Here is a 25,985-nt window from a genome sequence, read left to right as displayed (position 1 = left end):
TAGTAAATTTGTCCTTGGAACTAGTTTTCTGAATGAAGAGGCACAATCCTCTGTATGAGAACACTTTATGGAAAAACTTGAATGCTGTCTCGAAACTGAAACAAAAGTGCTTTGCATCTGATTCTCTAGGAATTGCATGTGCTTCCCCTAGAATAAGCAAGCCTGGTCTTTTGTCTCTACGATGAAATGCAGCACGTCATTCATGTTCCAGGTGTGTTCAATTTGTTAAGTTGCCTGAAAAAGGGATGCTAGCAGTTAACTTTTACCATAAATACTTTCTTTTCTGTTATTTCATGACAGCAATACTCTATGCCACTGAAACAACCAGAGAAGAGCCTACTTCCCTCCCAGATTCTGGGTCTTAGTGACCTTTCAAGAGCTCCCCATGAAATGCCACTGTCTGGGTGCCATGGGAAGTGGATCAAAGAGATTGATTCAGCCTACATGAGGCTGGCAAAGCAAGGAGGCCTACCTGATGAGCATCTGTGTGGCTTCTTTGGTTTTCCTTTGTTTTCTTTGGCTTTGCTTGAGTGCGGTATAAAGTGCTTGTAGATGCTACAGAAGGATCCTCTGGACTTTTGAAATAAACTCATGAAAAAATGAGGAAATTAATTTCTTCCTGACAGAACAGCAATCTGAAAACAAAGGTAGTGCTTTTGCAACTAGATAAGAAGTCAGAAAAGTACTGGCTTTTGTCTTTTCTCCTGACGTACTGAAGCACTACATTCCTGTGGTAATGAAGTCCCCTCCAGCCGAATATGCTGCACCTGACTGGTACTCACACTGTACTAATCCCACAGGGATTGAGGAGCCACAGTAAGAATGCTGAGTCCCAACATATCTTGGCGTCTTTCTTTACCTGTTAACATTTCTGAACACTTCTATACTAAAGTGCAGGATTTGTATACCTTGTACAAACAAGCATTAAATCTTTGCCTGCAGGAGCTGTGTTTCCTCTCTACCAGATTATATGGTTCACAGAGTTTATGGCTGATGACCATCACAGTAACAGTTATGAGACAAGAAATGGGCCTTTTGATTTTGATACAAAAAGTGTTTGGCAGTGGGAAGCTGGGGTCAAAGAAAACGCAAAGAAAAAGAAGGTAGAATGGAGAGGCATCCTGTGATGATGCTCTGTTTGTAGAGCTTGTAAACACTTCTCTGTCTGGGCCTGTTGCTTCTTACAGGAGGGAAGCTGTAATCCATGTGAGTTTCTGTATTCCAGAATCAATATTTATATTGCAGCTAGAGAACAAGAAGAAAATCATGTTTTCTTAAATGCTGCAGGTGTAGTGTAAGAACCAGAAATGCAGTTTCCTATCACATTATATGGTACATATACTTCAGTATAAATAAAAAGCAGTAGTTAGTTTCTGTCTTCTTATGCTTTATTTCTTCTGCAATTCATTCTTGGTGAAGACACATTTTGTTTCGTAGTCTTGGGTAAGGAAGAAGATAAGAACAGAAGACTGTTCTGAAAATGAAGTTTAATGTAGTTTGAAATGGAAGGGAGTTCCCAAAGATAATGTGCTAGCTGTCTTTGAGTGAAAGATGTATCCAAGACAAAGTAAGTATGAATAAACTATACCCCAGACAAATCTTCCTGTACTGACAAGTGTTTTGTCTTGGAGACCTCTCTGCTATCCTCCCTTTCATCATCCCTGCCCCTGCCCAGTTTAGATGCTGAAGCCTTATGTTTTTTAAATATCCTCTATAATCTCTATAATCTCAGTTGCCACATTTACCATAGGCCTTTGGGGTATACCTGGAAAGGCATTTGATGTACTTGAACACTAGTACCTCCCTTCTTGAACAGAAGGGCAGATGTTGGACATTTAGGACAAAAAGTCCTCAGCCTTTGCTGAGATGAATAACTAGTGCAAATTCAGAATGGTGTCTTGTGTAAATGGGAACATCTCATTACTGGATAGGCTTGGGAATATTTACTGAATCTGTGACAACAGGCAAGCAAGCAACATATGTTTAAATTTGCCTGATGCTTGTTGGTGAAGCTTTTTTTTTTTTGTTTGTTTGTTTGTTTGTTTGTTCCAATCATAGATTTAAGGCACTGAAAATGAAAATATGACTTGCTGCAGTGCCTCTTAAAGGAACTGAAGTAGGTCAGAGAGGAAGTGCTGTTTCCGAGTCCCTTACTCTCTCACTTGAGAACTAGTTGTGTTCTGTGGTCTACATGTCATACTTAACTTTGATAACAGTAATTCAATCCCATGTGCTGATTTGTAAAGTGGAACTGAGGTTCATTTCAGTTTTGGTGCAGCTTGGTTGAGACCCAGTTTCATTCAGTCATGTGTCTGAAAATTTCATGTGCTCCTGTGGATGCTAAATGCAAAAAGAAAGCAGGGAACACTAAGTCACATAAACTTCTCACTCTGGCCTGAGAAAGCATAAGGAAAAATCCAAACAGTCCTTGGAAAAAGACAGCAATCTTTGCAGGGGTTGTTTAGGATCCTTGTTTATTTGTAAGAAACAGTCAAGGGGTGGTGTTCCACTTGACCAATGATAGTGATGTGTGACTTTAATTGTCGTGAATAAAATCTCTCAAGAAATCCACCCCGGTTAAAATACTGTGTTTAGTTATGTACAGTTAATGTTCTTAATCCCATTTGTAATGTTACAATCCCATTTGTAAACCTTGTTTGTTGTACCCCTTGTTTACTCCGATGGTTATTAGTAATGCTAATTACTTACCAGTTTTTGAAGTGTTTTAAGAGTTCTTATGAGACATTCCTCTATCCCTTTCCCTTACTTCCCTGCTACTGTGTAACAAAGCTGCTCCCATGGGGGCTGGGCCACCTAACAAAGCAACTCCCATGGAAGCTGTGCCACACTAGAACAAAGCAACTCCCAGGGAGCTGTGCAACCGAATAATATGCAAACTAAGGCATGCAAGACACCAAAACAATGAGCTAACAGAGGAATAAAAAGACAAAGAAACATATTCTAGCAAGCTATGACGAAAGAACATCTACCTACATCACCTAAGCCTGCTTAGAAACTATTTTCCTGCATCACCATGACCTCAAGAGGACTGGAAAGGACTGACCACACTAGACAACAAACCAGAACAATGGTCCTTCTGGCTATTTTCATGAGGCTGGTAAGCCTTAGCTTTGCAGTGTGTGCTGCAAGGCTGAATTGTGGCTCTTCCTTGGACCTGCCATTGTGAGAATGGCTGTGGTGCCAGCAGCTTCTCTGCTCCCACCCCCCCCCCCCACTTCAAGAGCTGACTCTTAATAAAGGCATAAAACAGGAGTCTTGTCTCCTGGCCAATTTCTTTCATTAATGACAAATGAGAGTTTTACCTCTCAGACCTTCTCAAATCTGTCTATTAAAAAAAGAATAAGGATAATAAAACTTGTTCTCTTGTACAGTGCAGCTGGGAGAGTCAGTGTCGTGCTTCTTGCTGTTCCTAATATAGTGCAACATCTGGTGATCCCTTGATGTACATTTCAGCCACGAGATGAAGGACGTTGAAGTCTCCCTCCTCCACCTTTGAGAGGTAAGAAGCTTTTTCTCCATGTGCTCCTGGAGAGCTACAGGTCTGAGTGACGCCGGGCAGAGGGCCCAGCCAGTGAGCAGGCTTGGAACAGCAATCGCGATGAAGCTAGAGTTTATAATCCTGGGATAAACCACTGCGTTTACATAATTGCATTTGCGGGCCATTGAGATAATGGTTTTCCTGCAAAAGGGAACCAAAGTTAAGCAGAGGAACTCGTTCCCTCTCTCTGAATTGGAGGTAAATAGCTTAGGACTCACTGAATCAGAAGGCTTTAAAATGTTACAGCTGTGGCCACCTAGGCATGGTACCACGAGAGCGGAAGCAGCAGCAGTAGCAGAGCATCCTGCCACGGCCAGCCTGGCTTCCCCGCCCGGTATGTACTGTGCTCCCTGTGCCAGCCCGTCCGGAATTCTTAAAACACGAACTAGCTCCAGTGATTCGGCTTTGGACAGAATACCGTGGTCACGAAACTGAGAGACAGCTGGACAAAAGACGCTGTAACAGAGATTTTTCCCCATGGTCCCACCCCATCGGTTTTGCGGCGAAAAAGTTTCCTTTCTGAGTGTTTTATGCCTTTAACTTTCCTATGTTTGTTTTAATAATTAGCCGTGTGCTCTCCCTGCGGCTGAGGGTGGAAACCCTTCCGCCTTTCCCTCCTGCTCCGGTGCCGGAGGGGTCGAGACGGCGGCCGGGCGGGGCTTGAGAAGCCACGGCTTGGGTTTCTCGGTCCGGGCTCCCCTTCCCCCTCTGTCCCTCCCGCCTCGCAGCAGCCGCCACTGTGCTGTTAGCACACAGCACGGCGGGGAAGATGGGCAGCTCCCTCGCTCCCACAGAGCGGCTCCGCTAAGGGAACGGCGGCTTTGTCTTGCCCCCTGCCCCCTTCCCCGGGGGGTGATGAACGAAAATATACTGGTATATTAATTACAAAATGTGAATCTACTGATATAACATGATATTGTTGATAAGTTACAGTTTTAAAGATTCATTTGGTTTTTACACCAGGATTTTTGGGAATTTTGTTTTAAAATTATATCATTTAAGAGGTTCTTTTCCAGTTAGGCTGGGCACTGGCTGCGCTTTAGCTCTTTCTGGACAAGAATCACCAACAAGCTCAGATATTTCTGCAATAAAATTGCATATGAACACTTTAGCTCTTTGCAGTTTCTGGGCTGACAAAAAAAACACAACCAAACAAAAAAAAACAACCAAAAAAAAAACCCAACCCAAAACCCAAAAAAACCCAGATGAATTTGAACAAAGTATATTTGTATTAATTTGAAAAATGAATTATCAGTCTGAAATTGGATTCACTAACAACAGTAAAGTTTAATTAATTTATTAGCTTGGGAGAAGGTATGTTTGTCTTTTACTATCAGCAGGTCCAAATAGTCACATCAAATACCTATCACCTTCGAGGAGTGAAAAAAGACATGTGTTTCAGGATTCAAGACGACATCTAGTGATGCTAAAGTTCAACGTCTTCAGCTGATGGACTTTTCCCAGACTTTCATTTATTTGGACTTGTCAGGAAAATTAATCCACAAACACCAGAGGTTTACGTCCAAAAAGGAGACAAAGGCATCCTTTTACTTTATTTGAATAAAGGGAGAGGCCATGGGGCATTCCCCTGGGGTCTCTCAAATTTTTGGAGGGCGCAGCCTCCTTTTATCCCAATTCCCAGCCGCTTGTCCCTTCTCTCTTTCCCCATAGGCTGAGGTACTTGAGAGGTACAGGCTTTCGGGAACGCCTGATACCTGGGATACTTCCCCCCCCTCCCCCCGCCAATGCAAAATTCATGGTGCTCTTTCAGTGCCTCTTTCATCTTTCAGTGGAATCTATCCTATTGTTTCTGTTGTCTCTCAGTGATAGTTGCGTCTTATCAGCAGACCCACAGCTTGTTTGTAAAGAAAAAGATCCCTCTCAGACTCTAAGCCAGAAATTAATAATTTTCCAAAAAGATGTAATAGTACCTCATGTAATATCTCACATGTTTTTGGTTTGTTTGTAAGTACCAAGGGCTGTGGTTTTACTTTGTGGTAATTGGGATCATTTAGATTTTTGGGAATCCAATTCATCAAGCAAATTCCTTCATTGGTACTAATGTTTTCAATTCAGATTCTCATCCTACAGGTATCATCGATAAAACTGAACAAACAATGATCCAATCCTGCATAAAGCCCATACAGCTCACTCTGGTATTTTTACAACACTTTCTGCAAAGGTAAAAAGTGTAAGTGCAAATACACAGATTTTCAAAGGCTCAGAAAAGGCTTTGGAGATTCAAAACTTAAATATTTGTCCTGTACAGTTTTGCAGCCTTTATCAGAGTAGACCTTCTGATCCTTGAAAAAGTAAGTAATCTCATCAACTATCACATACCTTTGCAAACAAACAAACAAAAAAACCCAAAAACCAAACAAACAAGCAGTACCCATGCTGTCTGAATTAATTGCTCATTTGGAAGAATTTGAAAATTGTGAAAAACAAGAAAAGCTATTGATACCTACAAAGATGAATCTGACTGTCAAGTAGTAAAAAGTCACAAAACAAGTTTGGTCCAGTTAGGTACCTCTGAATTTGGTCATTGAATCTGCTTATATAGCAGACATAACCAAATGGTTAGATTATTCACTTTTGAAAGACGTCAATAAGGCAACTTTGTTTCATTATTGAAAATTTTTCCTGCACATTCAGAGTCACTCAAGTTTACCAAGTTTAACTGACTCCTTGAAAGAATGAACAACAGGGCTTGATAAAAATGCATGAAGGATTCAATAGCATGTGCCAGAGAATCTCCCTGACCATTCTAAGTCAGTGCTCAATTGAGGTTCTGTCTGGTAATCAACAGGTTACTAAAGGGACCTCTGGATGCTGTGTTTGTTCTCTTTCCTGCAAGGGCCCAGAAGGAGATTACAAATTGTGCCTTTCTGCCCTAAAAGAAAAAAAGGGGAGCTGTGGGTGCTAAATGCAAAAAGCAAGCAGGGAACACAGCCTGTGTGAAATCAAGTCACACAAGCTTCTCACTCTGGCCTGAGAAAGCATAAAGAAAAATCCAAACAGTCCTTGGAAAAGGACTGTAGAGAACATTCTAACAGAGCAAGGACATGATATTTTAGTCAGAGCCTGCATGCACAACCCACTGTACAATTCCAGATTGTACAGTGATTTCCTGGAGTAGTGAGAATGAAGAAAAACAGTGATGTTGTGTACAAGAAAAAGAAAGATAAACAAAATGTAGTAGCCAATAGTAGCCTTGTTTAAACTGCGTGAACCCTGTAAGACCCTATAAGAAAGTACTAAATATAGCAATTAATGAAGTTCACTTTTACCTCTATGAGGACTCTGTAAATATTTCAAGCGTTTTCCTTTACCTGGTGCCTGAACAGGGACTCTAAGCGGGTCAACAGCTCGAGCAGATTCACCCAACGGGTAGACGCGGAAGTGGATTGGAGCTGGGAGAGCAGGTTTGCACAGCAGGTGGACGAGGGAAGGGAATGTAAGCTGTGGAAAACCGGTTGATGGAGGAGCTTGAGCAGAATCCAAAGGCTAGACGGCGTCAGCGCTCAGGTAGGAAGGGTCTCTCCCTTCCCCCCGTCAGTGGCTGCCAGCATGAATATTGAATTTGCAGCAGCACAAAAACTGCTTCAAAGTATCCTTGTTAAAGGAGGAGAAGCAGGATAAAGACCTGGAAAAGCTCGTCGTGTGGGCTAGAGAAAACGGGTACTTGAAAGTGCCTCCACTGCTATTTGTAGTGGAAGAATGGAAAGAAATAGGAGATCAGTTGTGGGAAAAAACAATTATGGGGAAAAGGAAGGACACTCTATCTTACGGCTCGACTTGGAGGATTGTAATTAATACCTTAAAAGACATGAAAGCAGAATCTACCTTTGCTGCAGCTGCCTTGCAAGCTATGGTTCGGTCTGAGGATACTGTGTCACAGCCACCCCCTGCCACACCAGCCGGCCGTCTAGGTGCTTTCTTTGGGATTGGGCATGTTCGGCCAGTCAAAGGGTTAACAGGAAAGCAGTGTAGCTCTGTCTCAGAACTTCTAAGAACTCAAAAAGATGCCGTGACCTGCGGGTCTGCACTGGAGGAGCAAAAACCGGAAGTTAACCCCACCAAGCGCCGATGTAGAAATGATGCTGACTCCAGAAGGAGAAGCCACCGGCCCTGGCCAGGCGGCGCCCTGAACTTCAGCAGAAAAAAGAGAACCAGACTGCAAGCCGAAGATTTATCCCTCACTGCCATCTACTGTTCATTGGGGAAAACCACAAGACGTTCCTCTCCCTCAGATGATTATCTGTGGATGCATTCTGAAGGTCCACCGGCAGGGCAAGAGACAATGGATTGCAATGATGCACCGAAAAAAGACTTATTAGAATGGCAACAACAAATAGAAGAACTTGTGCAGCAACTGCAAGCTCGCATTGAGCAGTTGTTAGGCACAACTGATGCTCAATGTCACCAGAACAAAGCAGCTTCACAGCAAATGCTGAGACAGCATGGAAAATCTGTTCAACAATTGCAAGATATGATACATCCTGAACCATCTGCTCCACCCTTAGACACTTATAATGCCACCACCCTATTCAGGTTCCAGTTCTACTACCGTAGAAGAAGAAAATAAAAAACAAAGATTGAGACAAAGGTGGACTAGCGTCATTCGAGATGCAACCCTTGAAGGAGAGTGGCAAGCAGCAGGGGCAGTCACCTGCCCTATTCTATATGATCAACAAAATCCATGATATGAACAGCATGACTGGAAAATTTTGCAACAAGCCAAAAAGACAGTCACTGAACATGGCATCAAATCTGAAGTTATAAACACAACATTAGACTGGCTATTCACATCTGATGTTAATAGCCCCATGGACAGCCAGAATTTAATGCATTTACTTCTATCTCCATTGCAATTCATGGTGTGGGAAAAAGAATGGAGAAGACAAGCTGCTCTGGAAGCCAACCGACCTCGAGATCAAAATGATAATGCTGTATGGACTTAATCCTGACATGCTCACTAGATCAGGAATCTACAGTCACATGACCATAAAACTTAATTATCCCCTTAAAATGCATCACCTGTCAGTGCAACTAGCCCATCAAGCCTTCAATGCAGTGCCTGATTCAAAACCTCACCCTTCCTTTACAACTGTATGGCAAGGCCTTACAGAACCGTAACCTCATTTTATTGATCTTCTGTCAGCAGCTCTGAAAGCTCAGAATGATATGACTGAAGGAGCAAATCAAACCATGTTTAAACTGTTAGCTTTTGAGAATGCCAACGCAAAAATAAAGCCTATCCTTTCTACACTTCCAAAAGAAACAGATGTGGGAGACATGCTAGATATAGCCATGAGAGTTAATCAATCACAAGGACAGCTTACAAGCTAATGCAGTTGCAGGAGCCATGAAACCAACTATGAACTTACTTGCAGCTGCAGATAGCAAATTGGAAAATGAACACAAACCACCACCCCAAGCATTTGTTACTGATGTGGCACCAAAGGACACTTCCGAAAGTCCTCCCAAGCTACTGTATGGTGTGATAGATGCCAAGAAGCTAATCGTGCTACTGCTGCATGTCGTTTTGCAAAAAATGGGAGCAAGAGCATGAAGAGCTGCCACACGGGGACACAAGTAGCCGGCCCAACTCTATAAAACAACTCAGCCTACCAGCAACCAGGGGAAGTCTGGGAATTGATTTGGCAGCATCAGTAGGCATCACTCTTATCAACAGTACCATCCATAAAATCCCAACTGGAGTCACAGGACCCATTTATTCTGTCTCCAGTGCACTTGGTGCTTTGCTAATTGGAAGGTCATCTACTGGAGTTGCAGGACTCATTGTTCTCCCAGGAGTTATTAATGCCTATTATACTGGTGAAATACGAATTTGTGCTTCTACATTAGCCCCTCCACTCATGGTTAAAAAAGGGACAAGAATCACCCAATTGGTATTGTTTCAAGAGGTAGTGACTGAAAAAGACATTTTTCGAAGTGCCCCTAAGTGTGGAGCTCAAGGCTTCAGGCCTACTGGATATATAGTGGTGAATCTTGTGCTACAAATGAAATGTTGACCAATAATCGAGGTCACCTTATGTGAAAAATTGAAACAACAAAGAGTCAAAATGATGCTAGATACAGGACCTGATGTCACCATCATCAGTTGAGCCTGGTGGCCGAGAGATTGGCCTCTCCACTGAGCCTTAAACTCAGTACAATTTGTAGGAGGACACTCTATACCACTGAAAAGTGTGCACCCAACTCAGTTTCAATTTCCCGAAGGACAAACTACCATTGTGTCCATACATTATGCCTTTGCCTGGAAGCCTTGGAGGGCTCATTGGCCAAGATGTTCTAAGCCAGCTCAGAGCAACATTAACACTTCCTACCCAGTCGACTTTTTAGTGGTCAGTACTGCTGAAAAGCCACCGACCCCAAAGATTCAATGGAAAACTAATGAACCTGTGTGGGTCGAGCAGTGGCCTCTCTCTTGGGAGTGGCTAACAATCGCACATGAACTTGTTAAAGAGCAACTCCAGGCAAAACACATACGGCCATCGCTCAGCCCATGGAACACCCCAATATTTGTCATCCCAAAGAAATCTGGCAAGTGACGACTACTGCATAATCTGCACAAAGTAAATGATCAAATGTGGACAATGGGAGCTTTACAACCAGGGATGTCCTCTCCCATAATGCTACCACAGGGCTGGTATCTTTTAGTTATAGATTTGAAAGACTGTTTCTTCAAAATACCCCTACAAAAAGAAGACACAGTGTGGTTTGCTTTCACCTTACCAGCCAACAATAAAGAAAGTCCAGCTCAAAGATTTGAGTGAGTGGTCCTTCCACAGGGGATGAAAAATTCCCCAACAAAGTGCCAACTGTTCGTGCATTGGGCACTGACGCCTGTATGTACAAGGGTCTCTCAGACAATTATTTACCATTATACGGATGATATTTTGTTCTGTCAACCTGACCCATTCCAAGATGATGACCTTGCATATACTGAGCATTACTGCTCAACTTGCTGCAGAAGTCTTGGTAGTTGCCCCAGAGAAAATACAGAAACAAGGCCCATGGAAATATCTAGGATAGATTCTGACAACCGTGTTCATCAGCCCACAAATATTAGAATTAACTACTGAGATAAAAACCCTTAATGATGCCCAGAAGCTCATTGGAGACCTACAATGGGTACGTTCCATTGCAGGCATCAGAAATGATGAAATGGCACCTTTAATGAGCCTCTTAAAAGGCACTGATCCACATACTCCAGTTACCCTTTCTGTAGACCAGAAGAAGTGGCTCACATTCTTAGAAACTACTCTCAATGCTTGCAGACAGAAGATTGCCAGATGTGCCCTTGGGACTCTTAATCTGCAACCATCCTGTTGCTCCTTGCAGTATCATATTCCAATGGCCTGCTTGGCAAAAAGAAAAAGGGGGAGAAGACCCATTTGAAAGGTGTAATGATGCCAAGCAGCCTATCAAAGATGTACAGTCTTTTGGACAATCAGCAAAATGTGAAGAGCCTTTGACAATTCTTGAAAGGATTTTCATGCCACATATGCTGCCTATGAGTATTTGGCAGAGAACAGAAGCAATTGCTTACCTCATCAGAAAAGTGAGAATGCAGGTAATGGATATTAGTGATGATGAACCTGAGCATATTAGCCTCCCAATAAAAGCAGAAAATTTTAAATGGATGCTGAGACATTCAGAACCGATACAGTTAGCTCTGCTCAGTTATCCAGGTACTGTGCATAATAGGCAACTTAAAGATCCATGTCTACAGATTATTCTTAAGCCACAATGGTTACAGCAGCCCAAAGTAGTGCAACAACCAGTAGAAGGACTTACAGTATATCCTGATGCAGGAAAACAGTGGAAAAGGCAGCATGCACCTGGCAAAAAGGGTCAAGCTGGAAAAGTCATACAACAGATGGAGTCACATGAATCACTGCAAACGTTAGAGCTTACAGCTGTCTCATGGGCACTGTGAGGTCTTCAGGCCTGTGAGATTTGGCAAATGGGTGTAACACATGTGTCTCAAATATACACATGTTACAATAGATACCTTTTTAAAAATTATTTGGGCCACTGCACAAGTGGGAGAATGGAGTATACATGTGATCCAACATTTAGTAGCTTGGTTTGCCATAATGGGAGTGCCAAAAGAGCTGAAAACAGACAATGGACCTGCATATGTAGGAGCACAAGTATCTCGGTTCTTACAAAAATGGGGAATTAAACATGTAACTGGGATTCCCCATGTGTCAACCAGACAAGCCATTATAGAAGGAGCCCACAGAACCTTGAAAGAGTACTTAAATAAACAAAAAAACACCAGAACAACCAGACCCCACCATTCAATTACAACAAGTGTCATTTACTCTAAATTTTCTCAGCTTAGCTGGAGATTTAGAGCATCTCCCTGTGGTGATTCACAGTAGTCAGATAAAAATGCAAGCTACTCCAGAAATTAAATTATATTATAAAAATCCAAAGACAGGTATCTGGGAGGGACCAACCCCCTTGCTGTTTAATGGGTGAGGATACAGTTGTGTTTCCACAGATGCTGGACTGCTATGGGTGTCTTCAGATGGACCAATCCAGCCACGAAAGGTGCAAAGAGCAATGTGAACATAAATGCCTTTGATCAGTCGTTAGTTGACTGTCAGCTGACGTTGCATGAGCAGCAAATGTTCCAAGACTGAATTGGTTTGAGCCATATTCTATCTCTGAAAGAATTTTAGTAGAAGACCTGAAAGAGTATGAAAGCCCAGTCTGACTGTATATAGAAACAGAAATTGCAATTGTATCCCTTGCCCTTTGGGAAAGTTGCTTTTACACTTAGCTTGTAAGAATGCCAAGGCACGTTTGCTAAAAGTAGTTAGAGAATAGTTTAAGACAAAAGTTTAACTTGTGTAACAATTGTTGTTTGCAATTACATTAATAATTTTAGAGAAGATAGGTACAAGAATTAAGGTGAGCACATTTGAAAGTTCAGTTGAACTTGAGTTATACTAACAAGTATAAGCTTTAAAGAAAATTATTCAACAAGTAATGAAGGCCGATTAACTGTAATTCTGAAATTATGGTGTCATTTGCGTGAAACAAACTACTCATAGTAATTATCTTATGTATAATTCTAACTATCTGCTAACTAGCATCCAGAAGCGACAAAACATATGGGTTACTCTAGCAAACTTGACAGGCCAGGATTCAATGTGCTTAAGCCTAGCCACACCTGGAGATCCTTTTCACACCTGCCTCATGTCCCAGAGTCCCAGAATGGGATCCTCAGGTATTTAAAGGTTTAGTTAGCAATGAAACTTGATTGAATCAATTGGCAATGTTGCAAGAGTGCAATCGCACTGTTGGCTTCACATCAAGACAATTTGAAGCCTGTTGGCAAGCAAAAATTATTGAAGTTCTTAATGTTACTGTAGGGTCCCCAAAAGAATTAGACTTGTTAGGTTCCACCAATACCTCAGGAGGATGGCTAATGTTTAAGCCCCCAGCCAGGGGGCCAGTTTAAGCCAGGTGAACATAAGGATGCAATATTGGGCTACCGTCAGCCCAATAAATGACCTTATCACTAATACCAAAAATTAAGCCCTTTATTCACAGTGTAATCTCACAAGACAATTACCAAAGCAACTGCCTAATGCAATATTTTTAATCTGTGGGGACAGAGCATGGAATGGAATACCTGCTAGCCCACATGGAGGACCCTGCTACCTTGGAAAACTTACTTTGTTCCATCCAAATTTGCACCAATTGTTAAATATAGCTAATAGAACAAAAAGCAGCAGATGATCGAGATGGAGCATAAATGAATTGCAGTGTAATGATGTTAGTGACCCAGAATTCTGGGGTCGTGGTACAATTTGGCTAGCCTCATTCTTTACTCCAGGAGTAGCTGCCACTAGAAGCTTATCAACATTAAAAGGTTAGTTTGTTGGGCCAGAAAAGAATTGAATTTGACATCGACAATGCTTAGTGAACTTTCAGCTGATGTGAGTAGTGTACGTCATGCCGTGCTTCAAAATCGAGCCGCAATTGATTTTTTGCTTTTATCGCAAGGACGTGGTTGTGAAGAGTTTGAAGGAATGTGTTGTATGAACCTTTCTGACCACTCAGTCTCTATCCATAAACAACTGAAACAACTGCAAAATGGGTTACATGCCCTGAAATTAGATGATGAACCCATTGGAAGTTGGTTAGCCAGCTGGGGCATCACTGGGTGGTTAAAGTGTCTTGTACTAGAAGGGGGACAAATTCTTGTTATTTTATTTATAGGGTTAATTATTGTAAGCTGTATGTTATCTTGTATCCACAAAAGTCTAGAACAAATAGCATCCAAGGCCTGGGTTGTACAAAAAGGAAGAGGAGGAATTCTAGAGAACATTCTAACAGAGCAAGGACATGATATTTTAGTCAGAGCCTGCATGCACAACCCACTGTACAATTCCAGAGACAGTGTCCTTGAGATTTCCTGGAGCAGCAAGAATGAAGAAAAATAGTGATGTGTACAAGAAAAAGAATGATAAACAAAATGTAGTAGCCAATAGTAGCCTTGTTTAAACTGCGTGAACCCTGTAAGACCCTGTAAGAATGTACAATATACAATACCTAAATACCTATTGTAATTACTTATAATTATATAAATAACAATTATTATTATTAATAAATAATTATTAATACTTGATAAAGAAAAAACAATTAATTATAATAAATAATTATTAATAATTAACTGCAAGAAATAATTATACTATATAATAATTAATTATTATAATATATATTATATACCTATTATAATTATACACCCTATAAGAATGTAGCAATAAACGAAGTTCACTTTTACCTCTATGAGGACTCTATGAATATTCCGAGCAGTTTTCCTTTAAAGGACAACAATCTTTGTTGTTTAGGATCCTTCTTGTTTACTTGTAAGAAACAATCAAGGGGTGGTGTTCCACTTGACCAATGATAGTGATGTGTAACTTTAATGACCAATGAGAGTTGTACCTCTCAGACCTTCTTAAACCTGTCTATAAAAGAAGAACTAGAATAATAAACTTTGCTCTCTCGGACAACGCAGCTAGGAGAGTCAGTGTCATGCTTATCACTGTTCCTAATATAGTGCCACATGTTCCCAGTTTCATTTAGTCATGTGCTTTATTTATGACTAAATGCAACGTGAATATATGCTATATATTCAGCTCAGATTTTGAATATGCCGAGGTCCTCAAATATAATTTACACTATTCTCCTGGAAACTGAAGTTTTGTCTAAGGTTCTAAATCTATCAGTCTTTTTCTGTAAGATTAGGTTCCTTGTGAAGAGAGGTTCAGTGTTGCTAGGTTTAGCTCTACCTCCACACCACCATTTCTCATTTGGCTGTGCTTCACAGTATCTTTGTCATACACTGAAAAGCGTATCATGTATCTTGAAATCTCACACAGTTCTTCTTTCACAGCTACTTCTTGAATATCCTCTTTTGGAAAGCTTCTATCCCATGCTCGTAGAGTACCTTCCCAAAGAGCCTTCCAAGTGAGACAATGGAACTAGTCCTACCAAAGTGTCTCAATTTTATTTTTTTGCCATACATCTTGTATGTTGTAAGGCAAGAATAATGTATTCCAAAACAACCACAGGCAGATTTATAAGGAATATTCAATTCATTTATTTGACTACATGATGATACTGCAGCAGGAAACTACCTCAAGTACTTCTGGTAGTATAAGACTGAATGTATGGAAAATGTTTTTCTGTCCAGTGTGAGTAAGCAGTTATTCAGAAGAGACATGCATGATGCAATCATGGAGTTATATCCCAAAGGGCACCCTTAGGAACAGGTGCAAAACCATTTAACTTCTAAGGGTACCTCTTCTGCTCTGTTTGGAAAACATTGTTCCCAAGTGGGCCCTTGCTCTGAAGGTTTAAGCTTTGCTCTGAAGTAGTAAAATCTCCACCATTGCATGTGGTTATTTCTTTGTAGAGAAGGATTGGAGATCCAGGGGACCATTACATGGTTCTCCATATGTCAGGATGGATCTTGTAGTTCCTCCCTAGTGCCTTAACACAGCAATAAGTTCTATTCTTCTGGGAATTTTGCAAGTCAGCAAAGAGTATTAGTGCATGAAGAATTTAGCCTTTGTACTCATGGCAAAGAGATGGACTTCTGGCCCAGGGAGAACCAGCCCATAGGAATCTCACAAGGCATAAGTGCAAGTTCCTGCACCTGTATTGGGACAACCCCTGGTATCAGCACAGCCTGGGGGATGAACAGATCCAGAACAGCCCTGCCCAGAAGGACTTGGGGGTGCTGGTGGATAAGAGGTTGGACATGACCCAGCAATGTGCACTCCCAGCCCAGAAAACCAAATGTGTCCTGGGTTGCATCCAAAGCAGTGTAGCCGGCAGGGCGAGAGAGGGGATTCTGCCACTCTGCTCTGCTCAGCTGAGACCTCATCTGCAGTGCTGCATCCAGCTCTTGGGGTCACCAGCACAGGAAGGACCTGTGCACCTTGCACCTATTGGAGCAAGTCCAGAGGGAGACACAAAGATGACCAGAGGGATGGAGCACCTCTCCTATGAAGAATGGTTGAGAGAATTGGGATTGTTCATTCAGGAGAAGAGAAGGCTTTAGGGTGACCAAATTGTGACATATCAGTACCTGAAGGGACCCTGCAAGAAGATAGACATTTTTTACAAGGACATGTAGTAACAGGACAAGGGGGAATGCCTTCAAACTCAAAGAGAGTAGGGTTAGACTAGGTACTGGGAAAAAATTATTTACTGTGAGAGTGGTGAGGCACTGGCACAAGTTGCCCAGTGAAGTTGTGGACATCCCATCCCTGGAAATGTTCAAAGTCAGGCTGGATGGAGCTCTGAGCAACCTGGTCTAGTGAAAGTTGTCCCTGTGGCAGGGAGGTGGAACTAGGTGATCTTTAATGACCCTTTAAGCTAAACCTTTCTGTGATTCTGTGATCCTTTTGCCTGTGCATCTTATGGTCCAGTGGGTTGGGTGGAAAAGCTGTGACCTTAAGAAGGAGGGAGGCCTGTATGGGTGAGAGGTCTGTCCTAGTTTAGGGCAAATTAGGGAGGAAAACTCCAAATGGGGATTTCCTCAGGGAAATGCCCCCTCCCCACCCCTGGTCTGGAAAAGGGAAGAAAAAAAAAACAAAAAACAGTAAAAAATTCTTGGAGAGAAGTGGAAAAAGCTGTTTATTTAACAGATATTGAATAATATTAAATAATAAAACTTCTCACTGTTCGATGGGATGGCAAGTCTAGGAAGAAAAGTCCTTTTCATGTGGTGTAGCTCGGCTCGCTCAGGTTCTTATCAGTCCTTTCGGCGCTGGAAAGTGCCAAGGCCCAGGCCCCGGTGGGCCACAGGCGTGAGCTCCTGGGGTTTGGCTGGGTGTTCAGTCCAGAGCAGGCTTGCACAGATCCAAGAGATAAAAAAGGAGGGAAAAAAAAAACAAAGGTCCAGGGAACTCCTCTACCTCAGCTAGCTAAAACTAAAAGCCAGAGAGAAGCTCTGTCCCGCTGTCTGTCCGTGCTGCAGACACCACAGTCCAGGAGCGAGATGTGTGGGAGTGATGTTTTTCCTTAACACAAACTGCGCGCTTCTTCTTCCCCCTCTCTTGCTCTCAAAGCCAGTCTTAAAGGTGCAGAACTTAATATATAACATAAACCAGACGATTGGGGATACCAGTATCATAAAGTCACCCCAGGACAGGTCAATTGGAGGTGCTACCAGGGTTTGCATCAGCATTTGGCAATATCCCTGTGTCACCAGTAAGATTAGCCCTTCATCTCCAAAGTCCTTTCTTTCAGGCACTTGCCTGAAATGTCTGTGTATGTATGCATATGTACTTAGGTATGTATGTATGTGCTGTACTAAAGTGATTGCTCATCTGAGGCCAGGATTTTACCTCAGAGAGAGATTTGAAATGTAATCTAGAATTTTGTCCTTGATAGCGCAGGAGCCAGGATTTCATCTGGAGGCTTTTATTTTACCATGCTGCCTGCAAATAGCCATTGTTTTTCATATACCAGCCAGGGACAATACATGTTCTATGCTATGATTCTTGAATCCAAGATTAATAAATTTATAATATAATATTTATAATAAACATATAGAGTATATTGCTGCCATCTCTTCATAAAGGGGGAGAACACCTTAAACCAAGAAGATGCCCTGTGTAGTTTGTAAAAAAAATGCCCTGTGTAGTTTATCTGGGAAAATTGATGGCTGCTAAATAGAGTTTTTTCAAAGGGAGAAAGCCCCCTCAGGTGTAATCATTGGAGTGTAGTCGAACAAGAGTCTGCTTTTAATGCTGAATTTGCCTAACAAAGTAACAGATAACATCTGAATGGATTGCAGCTGCCCTCCAAAGCCAAATTCTGATCTGTTTCCTTGCTACTTTTGTCATTAATTAGTTTACTTGAACAGTAGGGAGTGTTTGGATCCCTGCAGCTTATGCTAGCCTCTTATTTAATGCCGAGAAAGATAACATTTAAAACAATGCTCTTGCTCACAGCCTTTAAGACCTTTTTCTTTGCCTTTCCTTTCCCTTTTTTTTTCTTAACTTTATTTTGGACAGTTTGAAGATTTTTCAGTGTTCAGAACAAACAATGTTCTGTTTGAACATTTTTCTCTAGTCAAAATCTCTCCTTGTCCTTTAACTAACACTTTAATTACTAGACCTCATTTCCTGGTGCTTTTGTTTGATGCCAAGAGGAAAATCTCATCTCCTTCTGCTATTTGTGTATCCTGACTATCAAATTGAGTTGTGTTTCTGTGTTGCCCCGCATGCCATTCTGCCTTCAGCATGTGACCAATGTCACCTGAGGTTGTTTTTGTTAGTTGAAACTGTAGGTAATTGTGTCCTGGATCTGAAACTTTCATGTCAAGTCTGAAGTAGTCCAGTCTAGTGATAGATGGAAGACAGTGATATCATTTCTGCACAATAGGATGGCATTTTTGAAAGTAAATAGGCTGCTTCAGCAAACAATGTGAACAAACTTGAAAAGCGGTTCTAAGCAGCTGATGTGGTTTTTAACCTCCAGGTTGGACAAAGACCCTCCTTTTCATCTCACATAGCTGCCTCTGCTCTAGCCTCTAATACTGCATGCTCTTGCTAATCTCATCTCTTCTTTGACAAATGTCCCAGTCTGACTCCACTGAAGTCTGAAGGGGTTTCAGCACTTTTATGCATTTGCATTTACATCCTGGCTCAGAATCAATACAACTGTCTGTCTGAGGCTTCACTTTCTTCCAGATAATAAAACTTACATTCTCTGAACATTCAGATCTGCTTTTTTAGTGGTTTCTTAATTATTTCATTGATTAGATGTGTTCAAAGGCCATTATACTTTTGTTTGCTCTTTTCATACTCAGTGTGCACAGGCTCCTTGAGAAGTCCTTGGTGTGTTTACATTTTGGAATCTTCTTACAGAGGTTTTCATGGGTGTTTTGTAGTGTCTGCAATCCAAGTGTGACTGCTGTTGACACATCTAATTTTTTCACTTCATTATTTTTTGCTCTGTTAACTGTATTTCAGTAGCTATGTCCACATAGGTTGAAAGTATTGTTATCCTTAATGTACTTGTAGGTTTACAGAGCAAAAATACATTTCACTTTTAGTTACCAGAAGTAAATAATCTGCAACTAATGTATCTTATTCCATGGGGTGCTCTCATGTGTTGCATGTTTAAAAAAGAAAATAGTTAAATAATATGTAGGTTCTAATTAAAAGGATATATTACTGTAACACAAAAACTTTGTTAATAAGCTTTGAAAAAATTTTTGCTGTCTTCAGGATTTCCCCCTATCACCCTAAATTAGGAACAATGGAATCACAACATAGACTCTGGATTGTGCAAGACAGCAAATTTTATTCTTCCAGATCTTCTTTTATAGACAGTTATGAGAAGGTCCGAGAGGTAAAACTCTTGTTGGTCATTAAACCAACACATCACCATCATTGGACAGTTAGGAACAACACCCCTTGACTGTTTCTTGCAAGTAAACAACAAGGATCCAAACAACACCTGCAAAGGTTGTTTTCCTTCTCTGAGGACTGTCTGGATTCCTCCCTATGGTTTCTCAGGTCATCATGAGAACTAGTTTCACACAGGCTCAAGCTAATGCCTGAAGCCTAAAAATCTCTTATTTAACCACTGTCAGTTCCCACATCCCCCTTGCCCCATTCATGCAACAAAGGAAGCTGTAGTCATTAAAGATGTCTTGTTTTTTTAACTCATAATTTCTTAGCAACTCTCAGTGACAAATATCTGGGAATTGTTGACTATATTTAATTTCATGCTTTTATTTGAGAGGGAAGTAAGTTGACCCTTTAGTTGTGGATGCTAACTGTGAAACAGAGAGCACAGTGCCTGTGGAAATTGCAGGCCGCATAGCTTTCTCAGTCTTGCCTGAGAAAGTGGCCTGGGAAATCATGGGGAGGAATTAAAACAATCCTCAGAGACAGAAAACAGCCTTGCAGGTGCTGTTTGTCTGTTTCTTGTTTTCTTGCAAGAGAAGGTCGAGGGGTGGTGAGCCCCACTGACCAAGGATGGTGATGTGTTAGTTTACTAGCCAATAATAATTTATTTTCTGTACTTTTCATGTATCGGTCTATAAAAAAGATCTAAAGCAATAAACCAAGAGAAATTCTCCTGATCAGCTCCCTAGAGAGTCTGTGTCGTTCTTCTCGCCGTTCCTAATAGAGCGACATTTAGCAGCTGTTGATTTTGATCAAAGTTAAGATAAAGAGCTCTGATATGTGTTGCTCATGTTTCTCCACTACTTACAGGTTTTCCCACTTTCACTTCTGGAGTGTGTGTTGTCTTTCCCTGGCTTTCTAGGTGCCATCCTTCAGTCTTTTAGTCAATACTGAATTTATTTACCTGTCATTGGGAAGATGATAAAAATAAAGTATATTTTTCCTGCTGCAGGCTTCCCCTAATATATATGTATTTGTTTGAATATCAAACCTCTAATTAATAACCACAACAGTTTTCTTATTATATAGTATGTTTTATGCTTTTTATTAAAAAACAAAAACCAAACAAACCAAAAAAGAAGTAGCAATTGAACTGTAAGTTAATTTCTAGTCCTCCTGACTTTAGTAACAGTGATCTGTTTTCATATTCTGCATACAGAGATCAAGGACCAAGATGAGAGGTTGCAATGCATACGTTTGAATTTGAAGCTTAATTTTGGGTAGAAGTGTACTGTGAGGGAAAGATTTGTGTAAAGGATATTGCGGAAAAAGCAAACAGCTAATCTCATGTAGAATAACTAAGGGGCTGCTTTATCTTTTGTTATTCCTCAATAGTTCATTACTATTACTTATGGAAATAATGTAGATAAGACATAAAATTTGAACACATTTATGCCTTTAATATCACACTCACTTTTGAAGGCTATGTTATTATATTATCTTCTTGGTTATTTTTTTCATAACTCCTTTTGTTTGAGTTAAGATTTCTCTAGCACAGGTTCTCACCTATAAGCCCTAAATATCCAAGCAGAATGCCAACTGTTTCTACAAATAAGGAATTTACTGGAACAAATAAGCTTTCCTTCCCACCCATATAAGTAGTACATTTATGAAAATCATTAAACACCTAAGCCTGCAACTATTCATGCGTACAGGTAAAATTGCTCCTTGTGAAGCTGTAGGAACTAGTGGATATATGTATGGACCTTGTGGATCTTAATTGCTGTAAAATTTGCTATCATATGTGATGCTAAAATAGTTTTTAAAGTGTCTAAAGCAGCTATAATAATAGCACTTTAACTCAAATATGAAAATTATTCAATACAACTTTGTGTTATGAAAACAAAGCATAGAGTTGCATATCTTCATGTAGCAGACTTTTATGGTATTCTAAATTGGGTTTTTTCTTAATACCAGTGAACAGGTGAAAATGATAGTCTACATTGTTACTTCTGTCTGTGTAGGTTACAGAGAAACAAGTAGGACTGATGATTTAAGGAAAGACATAAACTGTAGGCTCCATAAGATCAGACAGAGCAAAAATACTCTAATGAACACCTAGAAGAGGTGTTTTAAGCAAATTTTTGTCATGTGTGATGTGATGTAATCACATCATCAGCTGTGTTCACAGCTGAATTGTATCTGCATACTTGTTCCTAAAGAAATATTGCTCAGTCATCAGTAATCCTAGTATGTTTTAGAACCATGTTAATGCTGCCAAATAAGTATTTAAACTGTCAAATGAATTTAAGAGAAAATTTTTGACATAATTTCACTTTTGTGCATTACAGAATGAATACTGTCAGCCTTTTTCACTCACAAATTCTTTGTGGGATTTCCATTTTGCACTTTTTGTCTTTAAAACCAGAACTGTGTAAGCATTATACATGTAAAATTCCAATGAAACAGATGGCTTTTCTCATATAAATTTACAGAGTACTAAATCAGGCATACTTCTGTGCTTTTTTTTTTGTTTATTTTTGTTTTTCTTCTTAGATAATTACATGTAGAACATATGTTCTACATTATTTTGTTATAAATTATAAAGCTATAAATGGTTATATTTTTAAATTAATGTTATAATTAGAAAGAAATTATTTTATAATTTATTTATAATAATGTCTTTTCTGTGAAAAATATTATTTCTCCACCTAGCCCCCATTTTTGTTTACTTTTGCTTTTGTTTTTCTTTAATATATTTGTATTTACAAGCCTGCTCAGAGAAAAAGTGAAGCTGTAAATTTTAGCAAATTGATGAGTAATGGTTATGGGTCTGACTGGTTTCAGCAGTGTACTGGATGGGAAAAAAGACTGAAGAAATATCAGAAAATAGTGAGCACTCTGAAGGTAACATTATTGAAAGCTGCTTCTTCTAAAATAAGCTGGACTCTCAAGGTAACAGCAGAGGGCAGCCTCAGTATTTGTGCAGCTCTCTGAATAGGGTGAGACACATTGAATTACTGTGCTTAGTTTACAATACCCTATGACCAGCTAAAGAAAGGAATGCTTCTGTTTGCAGTCAGTGAAGGCAGGTGCTTTCATGGCCTTTTTTCATCTCTACAATTGCATTATGTTCTGTTCCCATTCAGGGGTCTCTGTGTTCTGTTCTAGAGGCTTCTCTGTGATGTGTTTCCATAAAATGCTGCAGAGACACAGCCAACTTGCCTATTGGACCTTCCACTGCATGCACTAGAATTTTTTTTTCATTTGTGTCAAGGAATGCTTTTGTATACTCTGGGTATTGTCATTATTCCCTTGACCTTGATATAATAATGTATGAAAGTCTTAGAGGCCAGGTATTTTAATTTCTCTGACACTTCAGCTCTGTCTGAATTCGTCTTTGTGTCTTACATTAATGTATCTATGGTGTATATATATATATATATATATTTGGTGCGAAAAAACTCTTCCTCCAGGTGAGTATTAGGAGAAAACAGAGAACTAGAAATTGTGTGGTTTTGTTCAGAAGAAAAAATGTCGTAAAACTGAGGGATGATGTCGGGATTTACCGGAGCCGCGGAAGACAAGCCTCATGCTCTCATGGTCAGCAAGTCTCGTTTATTAGCAACTCTAAAACCACTTATATAACATCAGTAATTAGGCTCATACATAGTGCAAAAGAAAGCTCATTATTGGATATTTCATTTAAGGTCAACTCCACCTAATTCTACATTCCTGTGATCGCTCATCTATGCTGAATTCACATTCTTCTGATCACAGCATCCTGTTCTCAGTTAACAGTTATCACTAAGGCCTTCCTGACTTTGCAACATCTCACACCAACTGTACTCCATTGTCTAACTCTTTCCCAGCTAACTGCTGCATGGGAATATGACCTTTGCTCTCTAGCCATTCCTCCACAGGATGAAGCCAGATTTCAGTCTGAATCTAAAGGAGAATGCATAACCTTCACTCCACTCTTCGAGTTAACTTAAGCATCCAAACTCTGATCATGAAGAGGATGCTGCTTTGAGAGGCTCAGTGACACAACAATTCAACCATGTAGTTGTCGTGGTTTTAAACCAATAACTAAGAAAATTACTTATTTCTTGCTGTGAGATATGGATTAGAACAAGAGCAAAACAGGCGTAAAACTTAAAAGGAAAAAAAGAAAGTTTATTGACAAACTACAATAAGAACACCAGAATAACTTCCAGAAAAACCTTTTCATCCCGTCTACCCACTATTCCCTTGTTCACATGACAAAAGAGACAAAAACTTTGGAACTTTGATGGTTAAAACAGTCCCAATTCTTGCTACAGTCTTTTCACCAGTCTTTATAGAGAAACAGAAGTTTCTTCCTGTTAATTTATGGAGTTTCTCACAAGAAAAACTATTTTTGTTATAGTTTTCCATTGCCCTAATGTTAGCTGCCCAGAGCTGCTATTATTAGAGCCCACTCCTCCCATTTTCACATCACTCTGAAGTGTGTATGGGCCATGTGTCTAGGGATGGGATTTTTAAGGATAAGTTATTCAAAGGCAAAAAGTCTTCTTCATCTGTTTCCGTGAGCTTCACCAGAAAACAGTTTTCTCATTGCCTCTCAAGGCTTCAAATCTTCCAGCACTTCACTGTACCATAATTACTCTACTTTTTACTCAAAATTTACACTTTGAACACTCTATTCCTCCCTATATACTGTCATGAATTAAAGGAGTGTTTTCAAGACCTTATTGTCCATTTCCATAGTTTTAACAGAAAGATATTTCAGCTTAATTAAAGCATCTTCTTAATTCTCTACCTTTTCTGAAGCTTCTTTTCTTTCCTGTCACTGGTAGTTTATGAAGTCTCTTTTCATGTTGATCACTCTCTTTTTCTCTGTCTGGATAAAAAGATTAATCCGCAAGTCTCATCTGGGTAATGAAAGAGTTAAAATCTTGCCCAGGCTGTTGTAGGTAGTTCTGTGGCCTCGGCCGGTGCAGGAGCTGGAGCCGTCTGCGATGGAAAGCTCCTCATGGCTGCTCTGGAGAGTGTAGTTGCCGCGCCCAGCCCGCTGCAGGTCCAGAGCCTCTCTCCTTCTTCACTCAGCAGTTTCTAGTGAATTTAGTTACAGCAAAAAACCTGCAGCCGAGCCAGAGATCGGCTCGGCCCGGCCCGGCCAGAGCCCGGAGGAAACTTTTTCCGCAGGGCCCGCATCTCCCCGGCTGGGAGACGCTGGGCCCAGCCCAGTCCCCGCCCGGCCGCACGGCCTGGGCAGGGAACGGGAGGCCTGGAGCTCTGCCACCCTTCCCAGCCAGGAAACAAAGAGAACCAAGAGAGCTCTGGTTTTACACTTTAAGGTAGGGTTCACAAGTTGATCCCACTTTTCAATGGCCTAAACTGCTGTCAATTCTCAGCAATGACTGATAATTGGTCAGGAGAAAAGACTCCAGGCAGTTCCCAGCAACTTAAATTTTCTTAAAGGTAAAGTAACTCCATGACAGTAGTCTAGAAGTGCTCTTCCTCAGCATGAAAGAAAACCTTGAATATTCTTCTTTGTTTTCAGATTCTATTTAACTTTCTTGTGTGCTGACATTTTTCTTTCCCATTACTGTAAGTAAAATTAAAGGGGATTTCAAAATCTCAATTTCATTAATGTGGTGATAGTTGATTTTTTTAATGTGTGTGCCTCTAATGAGACATCTCATTAGAGATATAAAGAAAACTTGAAGATTTTTCAGAGTAAGCATGAAGTTGGTTTGGTTATACCTCTTAGGCAATAGAGAAGAAAAGTATGGGTACACTGTAAAGGCTGCTGAAAAGTCAGTGTGATTGACATACACATCCATCTAATTTTTGAGTTGCTTTTCTTTCTCAAATTTTTTGATAACATGATACCTGCTTTGCTTCTATTGCCTTTGTTTGCAATCATAGCTATTCCAATTGAGATTGGTTCTGTAACTCAATGTAAAAGGAGATTGCTTTTAATGTTCTTAACAAAATGGTTTCATCCAGATATGTATCTTCATTCAGTTTTGACCTTGTCATTTTCATTCTTTTAGGTGATTGCTGAAGGTAGTGCTTTTACTTTTTTCCCCACCTCTGTACTTACTTCATCCAAAGCAATTGGCAGCATGAGCACCTTGCAGCTCCCTCTTGAGATGGAGCTTTCTCTGTTCTCACTTGAACAGAGTAAGTCCTAGACACATCAGGCAGGAGCTACAACCCATTCCACATGTAAATCCATAATCTCCTCATTTTGGGATACAGATCTGCATCATACTACAAATTTCTTAGGTAGCATGTTTATCTTGTTAATTCAAAATGAAAAGTAGTGGAATTTATATGTATTTTGCCATGAGAAAGAAACCAAAAATTTTAGCTACCTTTCATGGTTGAAATTATTCTGTAAACTTTAATCTTTTTTTCTGTTGTTTCTGTTTTTTTCAGAACAATCTGAATCACCACCTGCAAGCAATGAGTTAAAGCCACTGTTTCAGGGAAGTAATAAGTAA

The 25,985-nt window shown here is 40.4% G+C and overlaps 1 protein-coding gene across 1 annotated transcript; it reads left to right on the top strand.

Annotated features, from left to right (window-relative positions):
* The first annotated feature begins 390 nt into the window (after positions 1-390).
* Positions 391-25,985, top strand: C1H7orf57 (chromosome 1 C7orf57 homolog). The gene is given in 8 exon segments (XM_088051872.1): positions 391-481; positions 714-816; positions 943-978; positions 980-1,103; positions 21,045-21,149; positions 22,264-22,348; positions 22,351-22,398; positions 25,921-25,985. Coding segments are annotated over 8 exon segments (657 nt in total).

This window comes from Pseudopodoces humilis, chromosome 1 (genome assembly GCF_049639895.1).
Source record: "Pseudopodoces humilis isolate 2021_Gansu_Grassland_sample_001 chromosome 1, ASM4963989v1, whole genome shotgun sequence".
In the NCBI taxonomy this organism is placed as follows: domain Eukaryota; kingdom Metazoa; phylum Chordata; class Aves; order Passeriformes; family Paridae; genus Pseudopodoces; species Pseudopodoces humilis.
This window is presented reverse-complemented; position numbering and strand designations above follow the sequence as displayed.